This window comes from Lactuca serriola, chromosome 8 (genome assembly GCF_051521515.1).
Source record: "Lactuca serriola cultivar US96UC23 chromosome 8, Lser_US96UC23_V15, whole genome shotgun sequence".
In the NCBI taxonomy this organism is placed as follows: domain Eukaryota; kingdom Viridiplantae; phylum Streptophyta; class Magnoliopsida; order Asterales; family Asteraceae; genus Lactuca; species Lactuca serriola.
In genome coordinates this window covers 6,785,521-6,802,103 of record NC_136415.1, presented here as the reverse complement: position 1 = coordinate 6,802,103, position 16,583 = coordinate 6,785,521, and the positions used below count along the sequence as shown (strand labels likewise).

Genomic DNA, 16,583 nt, shown 5'->3' with positions numbered 1-16,583 from the left:
ATACAAGCTGTGTTCCTTGTTGTATATCAATTTTATAAATGAGTTCATTGTCACCACTGGTGCAAGTGTGACATCCAAAAAAATAAACCGATTAACTATAACCACTACCTAAGAAGTAATACTTATTCCAAAGGTGAGTCAACACGAAAATCCCTGAAAGCGGAAAAAAAGCTCTTGTTTCCTTATCGAAGCGAATCTACTGCAACCGACGATGGTCCAATAGAAACATCGATTATAGAGGAAATGAATCTAAACATATTTAAACAAATACATGACAATAGAAACAATGACTAACTACGATTTCATGACAGTTGCAACAGTTGAACAAAGATCACAAACTATTTGACTGAAAAGCAAAGATCGTATATATACGTAAAAAGTTGAAATTGAAAATTCAGTATGTACGAAAACCTACCAAATAGATTTAAAAAGGTAAACCGTGAATTACTTGAGCAATAAGTGATAAACACTCTCCCAGCTAAGCAAACAAACGACCAAAAACAATGTTTTTGAAAACCCTAGAGAAAGGGAGAGAGGATTGGAACTATAAATGCATTATATATATATATATATATATATATATATATATATATATATATATATATATATATATATATATATATATAATGTAATATATAATAAAATTATATGGCCCCATATATCCACCCCATATTCAAAGTTTTAACCTGACAATACTATTTAATTGTAATATTTAATATACTCCTCCCATAAAAATATATATATTTTTATTCTACTTCTAAACTACTCTTAATTTAACCTAATGTTTCCAATGAAACTTGAACCATCAATTTTTAGGAGAGAAAACAACACCCGACCGATACCACTGAGCTATAAACTCTTTGGTCACAAAGATATATATATATATATATATATATATATATATATATATATATATATATATATATATATATATATATATGCCTTGTAATTTAATCCTTTATTTAAAGAATTACAAAACGGAAAACGGAATGAGGAAGATATTTTAAGTTTATTCATAATGAATATATATTTTTATATTAGGAATTAAGATCTTATGAATTTTAGCTTTTTATTATGTTAACAAAATAAATATAGTATTTATTAAACAGATGTTTTAACAAAAACTGAAATATATCATTTGTAACTTTTTTATAAGAACAAAATTTGGACAAACTGAAAGACTATTTAGAAGATGTTTGTGTATTGTTTATTAGTTATTATAGTTTAATGTGGGTAATAAACACCGTTAAGTGTTTGTATTGCAAAAACAAAAAAAGGAAATATATATGTTTATTTCATTACTGTACCGGCAATAGATATTTTTTGATAAGTTGTTTTAAAGGTAGAAATTAGATAACATTTTTATCCTTATTAAAAAAAAAAAACCAAAGAAAAATCAATATGATATCTTTTTCAGTCATTTTACACGTATAAATGGTGTTTGAAAACACCAAAAAAAACATTTTATCAATTTGCTAATTTGTAGGTTTTAGTTCCATACTTCCATATAAACTAATTCAAATATTTTAATTTTAAAAAAAAAAATCAATTTTTACACCAAAAAACTAATTAGCATTTTTGAAAAGGGAACGGCTAAATAAACACCCCCATTTACTAAAAACACAACCTATACTAAAAAAACACCCTAATAAAAAAAAGTCAACAATGTCTTTTTATATTGAAGTTTATATACCTAACTTTTTGTTTTTCTTTAATTTACGTGCCTTCTTTTTATTTTTATTTTATTTACTTTTTATTTTTCTTTTCTTTTTCATTTTATGCTTGAATATTAATATTTTTTTTGGAGTAATTAAAACATATATATATATATATATATATATATAAATTAAATATAAATGATTAATTATTTATTTTTAATTAATATAGATTAATAACATATATATATATATATATATATATATATATATATATATATATATTTGTATATTATTTAATAATTAAATATAAATTAATACATAAAAACAAAAATATGATGCAAAAAACAATAGCATTAGCAATCCTTCATGAATACATAAATGCATAATTCGAGAGAAAATTAATACCCTCTAACAATCCTCTATAGTTATAAAAGGTGTTTCAGGATTGTAAGGTTTCAGTTGTCTATAAAGTTCTAGACGTGAACATATATATATATATATATATATATATATATATATATATATATATATATATATATATATATGTTTTAATTACTCCAAAAAAAATATTAATATTCAAGCATAAAATGAAAAAGAAAAGAAAAATAAAAAGTAAATAAAATAAAAATAAAAAGAAGGCACGTAAATTAAAGAAAAACAAAAAGTTAGGTATATAAAATTCAATATAAAAAGACATTGTTGACTTTTTTTTATTAGGGTGTTGTTTTAGTATAGGTTGTGTTTTTAGTTAATGAGGGTGTTTATTTAGCCATTCCCTAACTATTAACTAAACTACCTATTCATAAACACAGTGAATTAAATACCTAAACGTGACAATTACTAAAAATCAACAAAATAACATTTCCTATTAATTAAATACCTAAACATGGAAATTACTAGAAATCAACAAAATAACACTTCCTATTACCCATATGTCGAGTTAACATAACTAGGGTTGGATACAGGGCCAATTTGAATCAGACAGATAGATCATCATCTTTTATACCTCCACCATTTCTCTTCACAAGCAACTCTAAAATTTCTTCCCTCCCACAAACAACAGCATAATGCAATGCTGCTTGACCTTCATTGTCCTTCATATAAACACAAACAACATCAATATTCTGCCATAAATAACATCACACGCAGCTTTTAATTCCATCTAATATGAATCGTACCTTTGAATTTACATCAGCATTCATGCTCAATAGTAATTGTACAACATCAATATGCCCACGATCAACAGCCCAATGCAAAGGCGTTCGACCCTCACTATCTACAAATTTTAAAAGAAAATGATGACATTATATTATATACTTGGAGTGATAATAAATTGATAATATGACATGAATAAAATATAAAAATTAAAAATTTGACAACCTTTTGTATTTACAGAAACACCACTCTCAACACATTTGAGCAAGTTCTTCATATCACCTTCTCTTGCAAAGTCATGTATAGCATCCAGTTTTCTGATAATGTTAACATCTATTACTTCATGTATATGTATTATACATACATAATAAAAATTATAAGAAAATGTTCAATGAATCTTCTTACAACTCATTTCCAGATTCTTCGTGTATAAGAGTGCTGAAAACAGGCCCCATTGGTTCGTTAGAATCGCCGTCTCTTCTCTTCTGTGGTTATGCCAACAACAAACAGAGAATGAAGGTGACACATACAAATACAACAACTTTCTTAAAACAAAAGAAAGAGAGAGAGAGAGAGTTAATTTCATCTTACAGATTTTAACCCATCATTCCAAGTAGGGTAAAGCTCAGTAATAATTTCAATATACTTGTGCATTGCTTCTTCTGTAGGCATAGCACCCAGTTTATGCCATGCATTCCTGGCACATTCATTAAGGCGTATTTAAATTGAAAAAAAATACCAAATCAGAAGCATCTGGATTTCAGGAACTGAAATTGGAATTGAACTAGGTATATTTTGATATTAATTTCAAAGAATTGAGATGTTATACCATTTAACTCGAGCAGACATCTTGATGGCAGAAGGCTGAGGAACATTACAAGGACCCTCGGTTGCAATCTTATACAATCCATAAAGCTGCAACTTCAAATCATTCGAAACCTTCCGCGACGACCGATTCGCCGTGATTGCCGCGACAAATGCGGAGGCGGCACCAAACGCCTCGTCTAATTCCGTACTCTCTACACCTTCCCAGTCGTCATCGCTATCACTACCAGTCGCAGCAATTTTCTTTGGTTGATCAACCAACGACTCTTTTTGGGGGCTACTGATATGTTTCTTTGGGAACTCCGCGTCTGATCTTTTATCTTCTTCTGCCGATTTCCAATGGAGTTCGGATGGAATTACGTCCGGTTGTTCTTCGCTAGGGTTAGCGTGAGTTATACGGGGGTTTTCATCTCCGAAAGAGAAGATTCTTGAGAAGAGCTTGGCAAGAAGAAAAGAGAAAACGAGACCGAAAACCACGGATTGTGTATACTGTTGCCAGTCAGCCATCGCCATGAATGCCTGTGGTGTATGTACGAATAAGAACCGTGGAAAAGAATGGCGGAACGGAGTTGGGATTTTGTTTGCTCTGTAAACTCAATGCATCAAAAACTGGTGGCGATGAGTGTATCAATAGATAGATACCTAAAACCCTAAATTTTTGTACGAAGTAAAAAGCGAGAATGTGTAAAGGAGAAGTGAGGATGGATGAAATCGGCGCCGGTGAAGCAGATAGCCGGAAACAGGCGTAGGGTTGAGAAACTTGAACCAGATGACCACGTAACAGCGTTGGCGTATTTTGGCCGCGCACGTGATTTAATTGAATGGGATTACTTTAAATTTTAGAATATGAACCAAGTCCAACATTTCGTATTTATTTTTTTAAATTTGTTAAGCTTCATCTTTAAAACGGATTTATCGGATATAATCAACGAACTGGAACAAATGGGACTTTGTGATGGCATAATACATATATCAACCTTTAATTTGTTTCGTAAAAGCCTCTCCTACATTTTCATTGGTTTGTGGAATATTAGTAGATCTTGACTATCTATGGTTGGTAATGTTAGCATAGTTTCTTTTGACATCAAACCTTGTTAATGCTATCGAACACTTTTCAAATATTAAGGTGATTTGTATTTAATATTTTTTCTTCATATAATAACTCTATATAATTAAATTATTGTGTATGAAGAAAAATAATTGTGTACGGAGACTTTCCTTTTCAAATACGATTTCCTTCGAACGAAAATCAAATAGAGAAACAAAATAACTTTATTTTTTTACTTTGTAATTGACGGAGCATGAGATATTAATATTTAATGGTATTTTAGAGTATGCCTCGATATAATTTATGAGCTTTCTTGGATCTGCTTATAAACCATTATGTGTTGGTTAATATGGTGGCAGAAACATACATGTAGCATATTATACTAATCAGATTATGTTATCATTCGATTTTCCACACGCAACTATGATGTCGAATTACTTCATGATGATGTTGTAAAAGAATTTATAGAGTTGCTCATTATATTTTACTATTAGCACACTGTAATGGTGTTAGTGGAAATCATATAGTCATATATTTTATTTATTGTTATAATGACTTCAAGTAGAGATAAAAATTGGGTTCGTTCATAATTCCAAGTTGTGACCGTACACATATTTATTGGATTATAATTTAGGGATATATATGTGCTTGATAATAGTGATGCTTGTTTTAATTATGAATAAGGGTGTTACCTCCCAATTTCTATATAAAATTTTCATTTTTAAAATAGAATAAACATTTATTTTCATAAAATACATTCAAGTCAAAACCATTTATTTAAAGACCATAATTCCATATTAGATGTATAAGGGAAAACAATGTGGAATCTTAAATCTTAAAATTATTAATGCATGTGTTTACAGTCTCGCATTTGCATCCTCACTAGCCGGTACCTGAAAAACATTTAATACACAACTGTAATCACAAATCTTAGTGAGTTCTCCAAAATACATCATACAAAAATACACATACAATGCATGCACACAATGCCTACAACACAAAGCTAGGCCGCCATCAGAGCATACAACACAAGGCTGGACTACTCTCTAGAGCCTACAACAGTAAGCTAGACCAATTTCCTTGGGCCTACAACACAAAGCTAGACCGCTCTCCTTGGTCTTACATCACAAAGTTAGACCGCCCACTGGGCCTTCAGCACAAATTTGAATCGCCCTCTAGAGCCTACATTATCAAGCTGGACCACTCCCTTTGGGCTTACAGTAATGACCTGGACCGCCCAGGCCTCGTGACCTTCAACACACAGCTGGAAGGCCTCAACCCAACCATAAAATGTCGACATATACACCTAATAATAACAAAAACAAGCATATGTAATCATAACAAATCTCAATGCCTAACATATCGCTATAACATATCAACATCCTAACATACAAAGGATACATACTACAATACAAGTATAGTGAGAAAACTCACTTGAGCTAACCAGCAGAAGCTCAAAAATAAACCTCAACAACAAAACATCTAACACAAACTACCCAATGTCAAATTGAGACTAATCCCTAGTCAATTACTCAATTCTACCCAGGTTTGACCAAAAGTCAAATTGGTCAAAAATTCAACGGTTGAAGTCAACCTTAATTGGCTGCCACGTTGTGGCCAAGCATAACCACACCGTGGCATTGTCACAACAAAACAGTCGCGAGAAATCCATCAACCACTTCGTGGGATCTATTTTGGACCTCTTAATGGATTAAGCCCTTAATCCATTAACCCTCATACTGATCCTTTCTAAAAGGCTTCATAACACTCATAAACATTATAAAAACCCTTGCTTTATGTACATGCATGTCCAAAGCATATCATATACTCCAGTTAGGTCAAAATGATAAGGAAGAGATCAAAATCTCATGCATGAAACCAAAGCATCATAATACTTCAGATCTAGAACATATGACCACATTGAGACCTAAAGGATCCATAAAGTTGCTAACTTTATAGGATCCATCCACTCTAAAAAAAAGCAACCTTGAAGAAACATGCTCAAAAACCTAGATCTAGAAGAGTTGGACAAAAAGATAGGAACTTATGGACTTACAGAGATCCAAGTTGATGGTTTTCTTAGATTACAACAAATTGCTCAATCAGGAAAACACTTAACAATTAAGATTGTGCACATGCAACCTAATGAGATTAACAATACTAGCATAAACCCTACTAATTTCGAAAACAATAAACTAGGGTTACATACCTGTAACTTGTTATTGCAAACAAGTTTGCTTGATTCCTTCCTTTGTTGACTTGAGAAGCTCGCAACAAGAACATAAGAGGAAAGAGCAGAGTAGGATCAGATTTTTGGCTATCCTTTTGGTATATGGCATGGACAAAATCTAGGCACCCAAGGGTTCCTATTTATACTTGATAGGATAACCCTTGAAACCCTAATCCTGAATAAAATAATAATATTTTAATTTCGGGTGGTTATCCAGTTTCCTTTTCTTCAAAAGGAATATTTTAGATGTCTTTTAACATCTCCTAAAATCATCCACCCTATATGGAAGAGGCTGAAATTCCTTCTTGCTCAACTATTGAACAATTAGTCCTCACACCTTTAAGTAATCCAATTAATCCCAAAACCAATTTCAATTAAGTTTTGATTAAGTGTTAATTAAACAATATTATTTATAGTTAATATATTAATCATATAATTTATTAACTAATCATTTATTGCTATTTTTTAATCATATAATAAATTAATAAATCAACCTCTCTTTCCAAATGTTATTCTTTTCAGTTACTAGTTCTACGAGCAACCCAAAAAGGATGTTGTTGTGGGAAGTCATCACATATCAATTATAGGCTAACCGCAAGTTCATTTAACGCACCACGACGTGGTAAAGAGCTCATTGCGGCATGGTGTCGCAACAAATCAAAACCTCAATTAAGGGTTCATTCTTGTCATAAGCAATCCCAAACCCCCTATAGATGGGCTCCAATGATTTGGAGAAGGAAGAACGATCAAAGGGAGATTATGGTTGCTTATGGCTTGGGTTTAACATGGAAAACTCACAAGGTAATCATTTTCTCCATAATTAAGCTAATTAGGGCTTAAAGGCGTTTTGATGAATTGGGTTATTTGTGTAAGATTGTATTGTAAGATTATGTTAAGAGAGCTTGTTAGTAATGTTTAATCAAGTTTTTAGAGGCTATGAACAACCTCTATAACTGATTTCCAAGATGCAATCTACATATGTGAATTTAGGGTTTGAAACCCTTAACTAGTGATTATGTTGAATTGATGCATTAGATGTTAGATTATAATGAATTGTATATTATTAGGTACTTAATTCATTGATAGGATTAAATTCAAAAGTAAAGAATGAAATGTTAGAATTAAGATCATTTAAGTGATCATTTTAACATTAAGAAGTAGATAAGTTCTTAATAGGCTAAGACCAGTATTAAGAACTTGTATATGTGTATGAATACGCCCAAAATCAAAAAATCTAGATCAAGATGAATCAGTTGAAGAATGGAGCCAAGATGAGTTATAATTTTCACACTCTCATTAGATTATGTATGTTTATATTTTTATAAACACATACATACATACATACATACATACATACATACATACATACATACATACATATACATACATACATACATACATACATATATATATATATATATATGTGTGTGTGTGTGTGTGCATGTATGTTGGATCTTGGGGCACTAAGTGAATGTCCTCAAGAAATGAGATGAAGATAGATGGTGGTTATACATGTAAGGAAGGGTATTAGAGCATGTACGTATAATTAGAGTATGTACGAGGTATGTGTTAAAACCATGTAGTAGATTATGTATGAGTAGATGATGAGAAAGGTATTTGTTAATACCTAAGAGATGGTAGATAGAGATAGAGTATGATTATATGTAATATAATCATAAGAGTATGTATGTATGTATGTCTAGGCATGAATGATATTGTGCAGAATACCTATATGTTAATAGACATAGATAAAGATTAAGTACTTAATGAGTTAAGTACTAGAGGTATTAGAAGATATCTTGATGAGATAAAGAAACAAAATGTCCATGGGATAATTATTATATGATGAGTCACATAATAAAGATGGAGATGAGCATAAAGATGATTTCTTCGGGAATAGGATAGATGTTCCTTCGGGAACAAAGAGTATGATTCCTATGGTAATAAGAGTATGATTCCTTCGGGAATGAGATTATGTCCCTGAAAGGGAAAGAGATGATCACCCAATTAGGGATGTGGATAGATGATTCATGCGAGAATAAAGATTGTGTATGGTTAAAGGGGATATAGGAAAGGTTCCTTAAGATGAAAAAGATAAGAGAGTTATTTGTAAGAACTTAGAGAAATCTATAACAGATTTCAAGAGAAGAAAGGGAATTCCAATGGATTCATGAGGGATTAAGATGGAACGTATGAGATGAAGCAAGAAGAGTATGAGAAGGCATGCTAAGAGTCTAAGATATGAGAAGAACATAGTTAGAGATAAAGAAGAGCATGCTAATAGTATAGAGAATAGTAGAGAAAAATGAGATGAGATAAAGTATGGAGAATAATATAAAGATAAAGATAAGAGTAGATAGAATATAGAGGTAGAGGCAAAGATAGAGTATATATACAGAGCTTGAGAAGAGGTTGAGAAATAGTAAGAGATGAAAAGGAAAGAGTAAAAAAGAAGAGTAAAAGATAGAGTATGAGGAGAAATAATAGAATGCTAAGGCATGAGAAGAATAGAAGAACAGAGAAAGATGAAATGATAAAGACTGAGATTAGGGCATGGCTTGAGAAAAGATTAGAAAAAATATAGTATGGATGAGAAGAATAGCAGTGCATGATATTAAGAGAAAGAGTTTAGATTGCAGAGTAAGGGAAAGAAGAGAAAATAAAGAAATAGTAGATGAAACATGAAAACAAATTAGAATACAACTCACCAAACATGTGGTCTGATGTAGTAGATATTTTCATGTTTGCAGGTTCAGGTAGTAGCTACGGTATGTGAGAAAATAGGAGTATAACGACCTAGACTAGCAGAATAATTTTATTAAATTAAAATTTTCCTTGTGGTTCAATTAATAGATAGATTTTATTATACACCCGTGATTAAACCTGGGATTTAAAGTGTTTTAATAAGAGTATAACTTTGTAATTATAGATAAAACTCTAATAATTTCCTTAGATATAATGTTAGAAAATCCAAGTCATTACATCTACTAGGACATTAAATCCAATATATATTATCTTATAAGTATACCAACATACATCGTGATCCTTAACAAGGTAACTACTAAATAAATCATTTGGAAGAACACACTCTCATAATTATATTTCCTATAAATATCGACCACGAGTATGCAAGGATGTATTCCTTCTTTCTCTACTAAAAGTAGAACCATGATAATAATAAGACTTGTTCTCTATACTTCATAGAGTCAATATCCATCTAAGATCGAAGTTTAGAGCATGAACTTGGTATCATCACCGTCCACATTTGATATGGCGTCCTTGTAAGTCATAAACACTTATCTGGGCACAACATACCCATAGAAAAAAAATGTTTTGTCATTTTGTAACACTCAAAAATCATAATAATTTAAAATTTTCAAAAAAAAAACATTCATCATCATTTTTTACAAAATAGTAATTGTTCCCAAAAGTATTATTTCAAAATAGAGTTTTCCCCAAGATCCAATGTCAAAACAGGAAGATGTGTACGATCACGCCATCACCTTCCCACGATCCTCAGAAATACCTGAAACCATAAGCTAAAACTGTAAGCCAAATCTTAGTAGGGGTTCTCACGTATACCCTCTTACTAAAGTAGAAGGGGGTATATGTGAGAACCCCTACTAAAGTAGAAGGGGGTATATGTGAGAACCCCTACTAAAGTAGAAGGGGGTATACGTGAGTACCCCTACTAAGGTAGATAGGGGTATATGTGAGGACCCCTACTAACGTAGAAAGGGGTATATATGAGAACCCCTATTATACGATTGGGCATATGCATACGCATAGGTCTAAGTATATGTAGATGCATAGGGCATAGGCATAGGCACAAGCATGGGTTTAGGCATAAGCATAGGCACAGACACATGCATGGGTTTAGGCAAATTGCTTTGGCCACCAATGTACTTTAGGGACCATATACGCAATAAAATTATATAATGAGGACCGTCCGAGTTAAAAAAAATTAGGGGTCCTCACATATACCCCTTTCTACCTTAGTAAGGGTTCTCACATATAACCCTTACTAAAGTAGAAGGGGGTATATGTGAGAATCCCTACTAAAGTACAAGGGGGTATACGTGAGTTCCCTACTAAGGTAGAAGGGGGTATATGTGAGGACCCCTACTTAGACCTATGTGTATGCCTATGCCCATGCCTATGCCCAACCGTATAGTAAGGGTTCTCACATATACCCCCTTCTACGTTATGCCCATGCCTATGCCCTATGCATCAGCCTATGCCTATGCCCTTGCCTATGCCCAATGCATCTACTTATACTTAGACCTATGTGTATGCCTATGCCCATGCCTATGCCCAATCGTATAGGGGTTCAGGGTTCTAGGGCACAGTGTTGGATTAGTGTCTAAGCCCGTAACTATATTTGGTAAGTACTTAACCCGGTTGTGCATGGTCCTTTTGGGTTGCCTTCACCAAAGCAACATGATAGGATGATTTATGAATAAAGAGGTTATTATGATTTATTAATATGTTATATGAATAATATATTAAAAGAGAAATCATATAGTTTAATTAATATTAGACAAGAATTGATTAAGAATTAATTATGTGGCTAAAAAAGATTAATTAAATAAAGGGGACTGGAACTGTTAATTGTGTGATAGTTGATTTGGGCTGAGAATCTTTTTGCATTTAAGGGGTGGACGAAAATTAGAGTGGGAGCCCATCTAATTTCGCCCAAGGCCTTTATTCTGGAAGGTTTTTTGGACTGCTTAAGGCCTTAGCTATCCAATTAGGGTTTTGACTGAAACCCTAGCAGCACAAGTATAAATAGACCCCTTAGGCTTCACAAATCGGCTACCCATACTTCTAAGAGTACCAGAGCCGATTTCAAGAGCTTCCAACCTCTCTTCAAGATCATCCTCTTGCTTGTGGTGTTTGTAAGCCATTATAGGAGTGACACTTGTGACTCTAAGCTCCAAGGACAAGAAGATTCAAGCTTTAAAGAAAGGTAATCATCTAGATCTGTTTTGTTATGTCAATTTCGAATTATACACACTATATCTAGGGTTTGCAAGTCTTGGATGAATTGCATGTACAATAGAGAAACCTATATCCAAGCATTAGGGTTTGAATGAGCACATAGGATGTTCTTTTGGCTCAAACCCATCAGTGGTATCAGAGATTTGTTTGATTTCTTTTGTATTGATGCTTTGCTTGTTCATCCTCTCTGAAAATCATTTTTCTGCCTTCTGCCCGACCTGACTCGGCGAGTCACTAGCTGAACTAGGTGAGCCAGTCCGACTCGGCGAGTCCACTTAGTGACTCGGCGAGTCGGAGCGTCAAACAGAGGGATATTCGGGATTTCTTGCTGTTTTGCTTAAGGATAATTGCCAAAATCATTTTTGAGTAACAAAATCCGAATTTTATTGTTGTTATATTTTTATCATTTCCAAAACAAAAGATAATTACCATTTATTTCAATAATAAATTCCTTATGTGATAATAATTGATTATTTAAATTATTTGATGAATTATCTTGTGAATAAAATTGATTAGGTAAAATTTAGATAATCATTAAATTAAATGTTAATTTTAAATTATTTTCTGTTTGATCCTATGTGTTTTGAATATCTTCAAAAATTGCCCTCAAGTTTTGAAATTAAAATTTTTTGATTAAAAGTTTAATTTGAACTATTTAAATTTCAAACCCTAGATTTTTACAAGTTTAAAATTCAACCTTATACTTTATAATATTATAAGATTAATATATATATATATATATATATATATATATATATATATATATATATATATATATATATAAAACTTAAATGCTAATCTTACCGTTAGTAGCCCTCATTCACGAAGCCGATCTATAAGGGAGGTATAAGGTTATGGCCTATAAAATGGCCGTTTAATGGGTGTCCCCTCTCACCCACCGCTTCCATGATTGGTGGAGGGTCGTTAGCCGAACGGGTAGGGTAGGGTAATCCTTTCGTCATTAAAAGTATAATGAATTTACAAAAGTAACTAAATGTTTTTACAAAATTCTCAATCTTAGTTAGTTTAGGCAAAAGTGAATTGATGTAATTCCATGAAATTACACTTTGTACCCTTGCTAAGACGTTAGTGGAGCGTGTGTGGTTAACTGGCACACTAATTGGGTTCTAAGCAAAGGTGGCAAAAGGTGACTCATTGTTTGTCATAGTTCGATGGAGTGTGTGTGGTTAATCGGCACACCGAATAGGTGACTGTAACAATGAGGGCACCATGTACATTTGCATGGTTATTCACACACCGCTTTGCGATCCTCGGCATCCCAGTCACAAACTTGAGGGGCATATCGAGATTTAAACATGCCATTAAAAAGTTAAATGAATCTTAAAACATATAAGAGTTTTCAATACATTTAAAATTTAATCTCTTTTTCGTTTTTCATGGTGGAGAATTAGTGAATCGTCATTCACTTACCTTCAAATTATTTACTTGTTAGATTACGGTATCCCTCTTTTAATTTGTAAATAATGTTGTTGGATCCTAGCCCTAATTTCTCATTTGGGTGCTTAATTGGGGATTCATTTCTAATCAAACTTTGCTCTTTTTCCTTTTCAGATGTCGAACGTCAACAACAATGCTTCCGGATCAAATTCCTTCGGCTCGTTCTCACTCATGAACTTGTGTGGGAGAGTGATCTTTGACGGGTCCAATTTCAATGATTGGATCCGCACCATCTGAATGGTCACTCGTTACGAGGACAAAGAGTATGTCCTCGATGAGAAGCTAAAGGAAATTAACGTCAACACTGCCTCTGTTGAAGAGATTGCGGCCTTTGAAGCCCATGAGCGTGATGCTACGAAGGTCCATTGCATCATGTTGGCAACTATAACTGCAAAACTCCAGAATTCCTATGAGGACATGTATCCCTATGAAATGCATCAAGACTTGCTGGACCGGTACCACCAGAGCGCTAGGCAAGAAAGGTACGAGATCATCACTTCGATGATCACTACCATAATAGGTAATGGAGAGTAGCAAAGAACCTTGTGTTCTTACACATATGATAAGGATTGGGAATTGTGAAATGAGCATCATTGGAAAAGTTTTTCAATTGATCTATTTCACAAAGCATGGACCATAGGAAACAAAGTGTGCATGCTTGGAGCATGGGACAATTGTTGTTATTCAAGTAATGAGTTGATTATCCGAAACATTAAATGATAAATAATGAGTAATCAATATGGTGGATAAATAGAAGTGTTTTATTTACTCTCAAAAGTTTGGGGCCATATAGGATTAAGTATTATTGTTATGTTTCAGTTTGCATGTTTTGACTTCCAAAATAACTAGGTTATTCTAACATCCACAGTCGGTCATACGTTGGGAGTAGGTATGAAGAAAGACTGTCATGAATTTATCTGTAGATTGTCTGAAGTGTTTAGACATGACACAAGTTTGCTGCAGAGTTCATGAGTGCTTTGACAAGATTAGAGTATTGGATTAAACTCACGCTCACTTGGATCACTTCATGGATTTATCACGAGTGATTAGTGAGACAATAATATTGTATATTGTTGAAACCGAGACGTGTGAGTTGTTATTTGTTGGTCGGTTTCACATTGATAATAAGTAAACACACCAGTAACTTGGTGTTGTAAAACTTATTGTTGTGTGTGGTTCAATTAGTGAACGCAAGCAAGCATATGAGTCAAAGTTTATCTATTCCTTTAACCCAATGTGGGATAAAAGCGATATATGTGGGCCTCTCGATGATTTAGTCAAAGTTTGTTATTAACATTCAATGATTAAATAAAAAAGTATTATTTATCCGTAATGTTACTGTCTTATATTAATTGTTTACATATTGTTTCATTTTGCATGTTTTGACTTCCTGAATAATAAGATTATTCGAACAGTCCACAGTCGTTCATATGTTGGAAGTAGGTATGGATGAAGACTGTCATGAATTGGTGTGTAGATTGTCTAAAGTGTATTAGACATGACAAAAGTTTGCTACAACGTTCATGAGTGCTTATGAACTTGATTTGAGCATTGGAATAAACCCATGCTTGCTGGAATCACTTCATGGAATTTATCACGAGTGATCGCAAGACGATAATATCATATGGTCTTAAAACCTAGATATATGGTTTATTGTTTGCTAATTGGTCGTGCATTGATAATGTGTAAACGCATCAGTAACTTGATGTTATAAAATGCATTGTTGTGTATGATTTGATTAGTGGATAATAAATGCATATAAGTCGTTTATCTGTTCCTTTTATCTTAAGAGGGTAAAAGCGATATCAGGCCCCTCGATGATTTGGTTTGACTTGTGTGTCGGGCCCGGTCAGGACTGAATTGATGTGTTCAATTAAGTTCTATGTCAAACGAATCTGAGATCGAGAAACAAACTGCTAGACGATAAGTATGACTATGTTCCATGTAATTGTCCGCACGATATCTAGAACATAGGATTATACGATCCCTTATTTAAAGGACAGATTACTGATAAGATCAGAGTTTAACAGTGTCTTTGAGAGCTATGATTGCTAATCGGATTGTATTTACATTTGTTGTTACTAGACTTATCCAAGTGGGAGACTGTTGGATTGGTGTCTAAGCCCGTAACTATATTTGGTAAGTACTTGACCCGGTTGTGCATGGTCCTTTTGGGTTGCCTTCACCAAAGCAACATGATAGGATGATTTATGAATAAAGAGGTTATTATGATTTATTAATATGTTATATGAATAATATATTAAAAGAGAAATCATATAGTTTAATTAATATTAGACAATAATTGATTAATAATTAATTATGTGGCTAAAAAAAGATTAATTAAATAAAGAGGACTGGAACTGTCAATTGTGTGATAGTTGATTTAGGCTGAGAATCTTTTTGGATTTAAGGGGTGGACGATAATTAGAGTGGGAGCCCATCTAATTTCGTCCAAGGCCTTTGTTCTGGATGGTTTTTTGGACTGCTTAAGGCCTTAGCTATCCAATTAGGGTTTTGACTGAAACCCTAGCAGGACAAGTATAAATAAACCCCTTAGGCTTCAGAAATTGGCTACCCATACTTCTAAGAGTACCAGAGCCGATTTCAAGAGCTTCCAACCTCTCTCCAAGATCATCCTCTTGCTTGTGGTGTTTGTAAGCCATTAGAGGAGTGACACTTGTGACTCTAAGCTCCAAGGACAAGAAGATTCAAGCCTTGAAGAAGAGGTAGTCATCTAGATCTGTTTTGTTATGTCAATTTCGAATTATAGACACTAGATCTAGGGTTTGCAAGTCTTGGATGAATTTCATGTACAATAGAGAAACCTAGATCCAAGCATTAGGGTTTGCATGAGCACATAGGGTGTTCTTTTGGCTTAAACCAATCACATAGGCCCTATGCCTATACCTATGCCCATGCCTATGCCCTATGCATCTACCATGGTAGGGGTTCTCACATATACCCCCTTCTAACGGTAATAGGGGTTCCTATGTATAACCCCTTCTACCTTAGTAGGGGTTCTCATGTATACCTCCTTTGGGGTTCTCACGAATACTCCTTTCTACCGTAAAGTCTTATTGGGCCAAGGGTAAAATGGTCAGAGCAGTAGCTATGGATTTCTTAAAGTAAGCTCCTGCATTCGAGGCGAGTTACCTTCCTATGTCAAAAGCACATTCGGTGGCCAAAAGCACATTAGGTTGTTAAAAGC

The 16,583-nt window shown here is 33.3% G+C and overlaps 1 protein-coding gene across 1 annotated transcript; it reads right to left on the bottom strand.

Moving 5' to 3' along the window:
* Positions 1–2,474: 2,474 nt before the first annotated feature.
* LOC145070974 (acyl-CoA-binding domain-containing protein 1-like) lies at positions 2,475–4,507 on the bottom strand. Its single transcript, XM_079017924.1, has 6 exons — positions 3,643–4,507; positions 3,405–3,510; positions 3,219–3,298; positions 3,039–3,130; positions 2,837–2,934; positions 2,475–2,752 (listed from the first exon to the last, which is right to left on the bottom strand). The coding sequence occupies exons 1-6, from the start codon at positions 4,149–4,151 to the stop codon at positions 2,636–2,638; spliced, it is 1,002 nt and encodes a 333-aa protein (XP_078874050.1). The 5' UTR covers positions 4,152–4,507; the 3' UTR covers positions 2,475–2,635.
* Between the last annotated feature and the right edge of the window lie 12,076 nt (positions 4,508–16,583).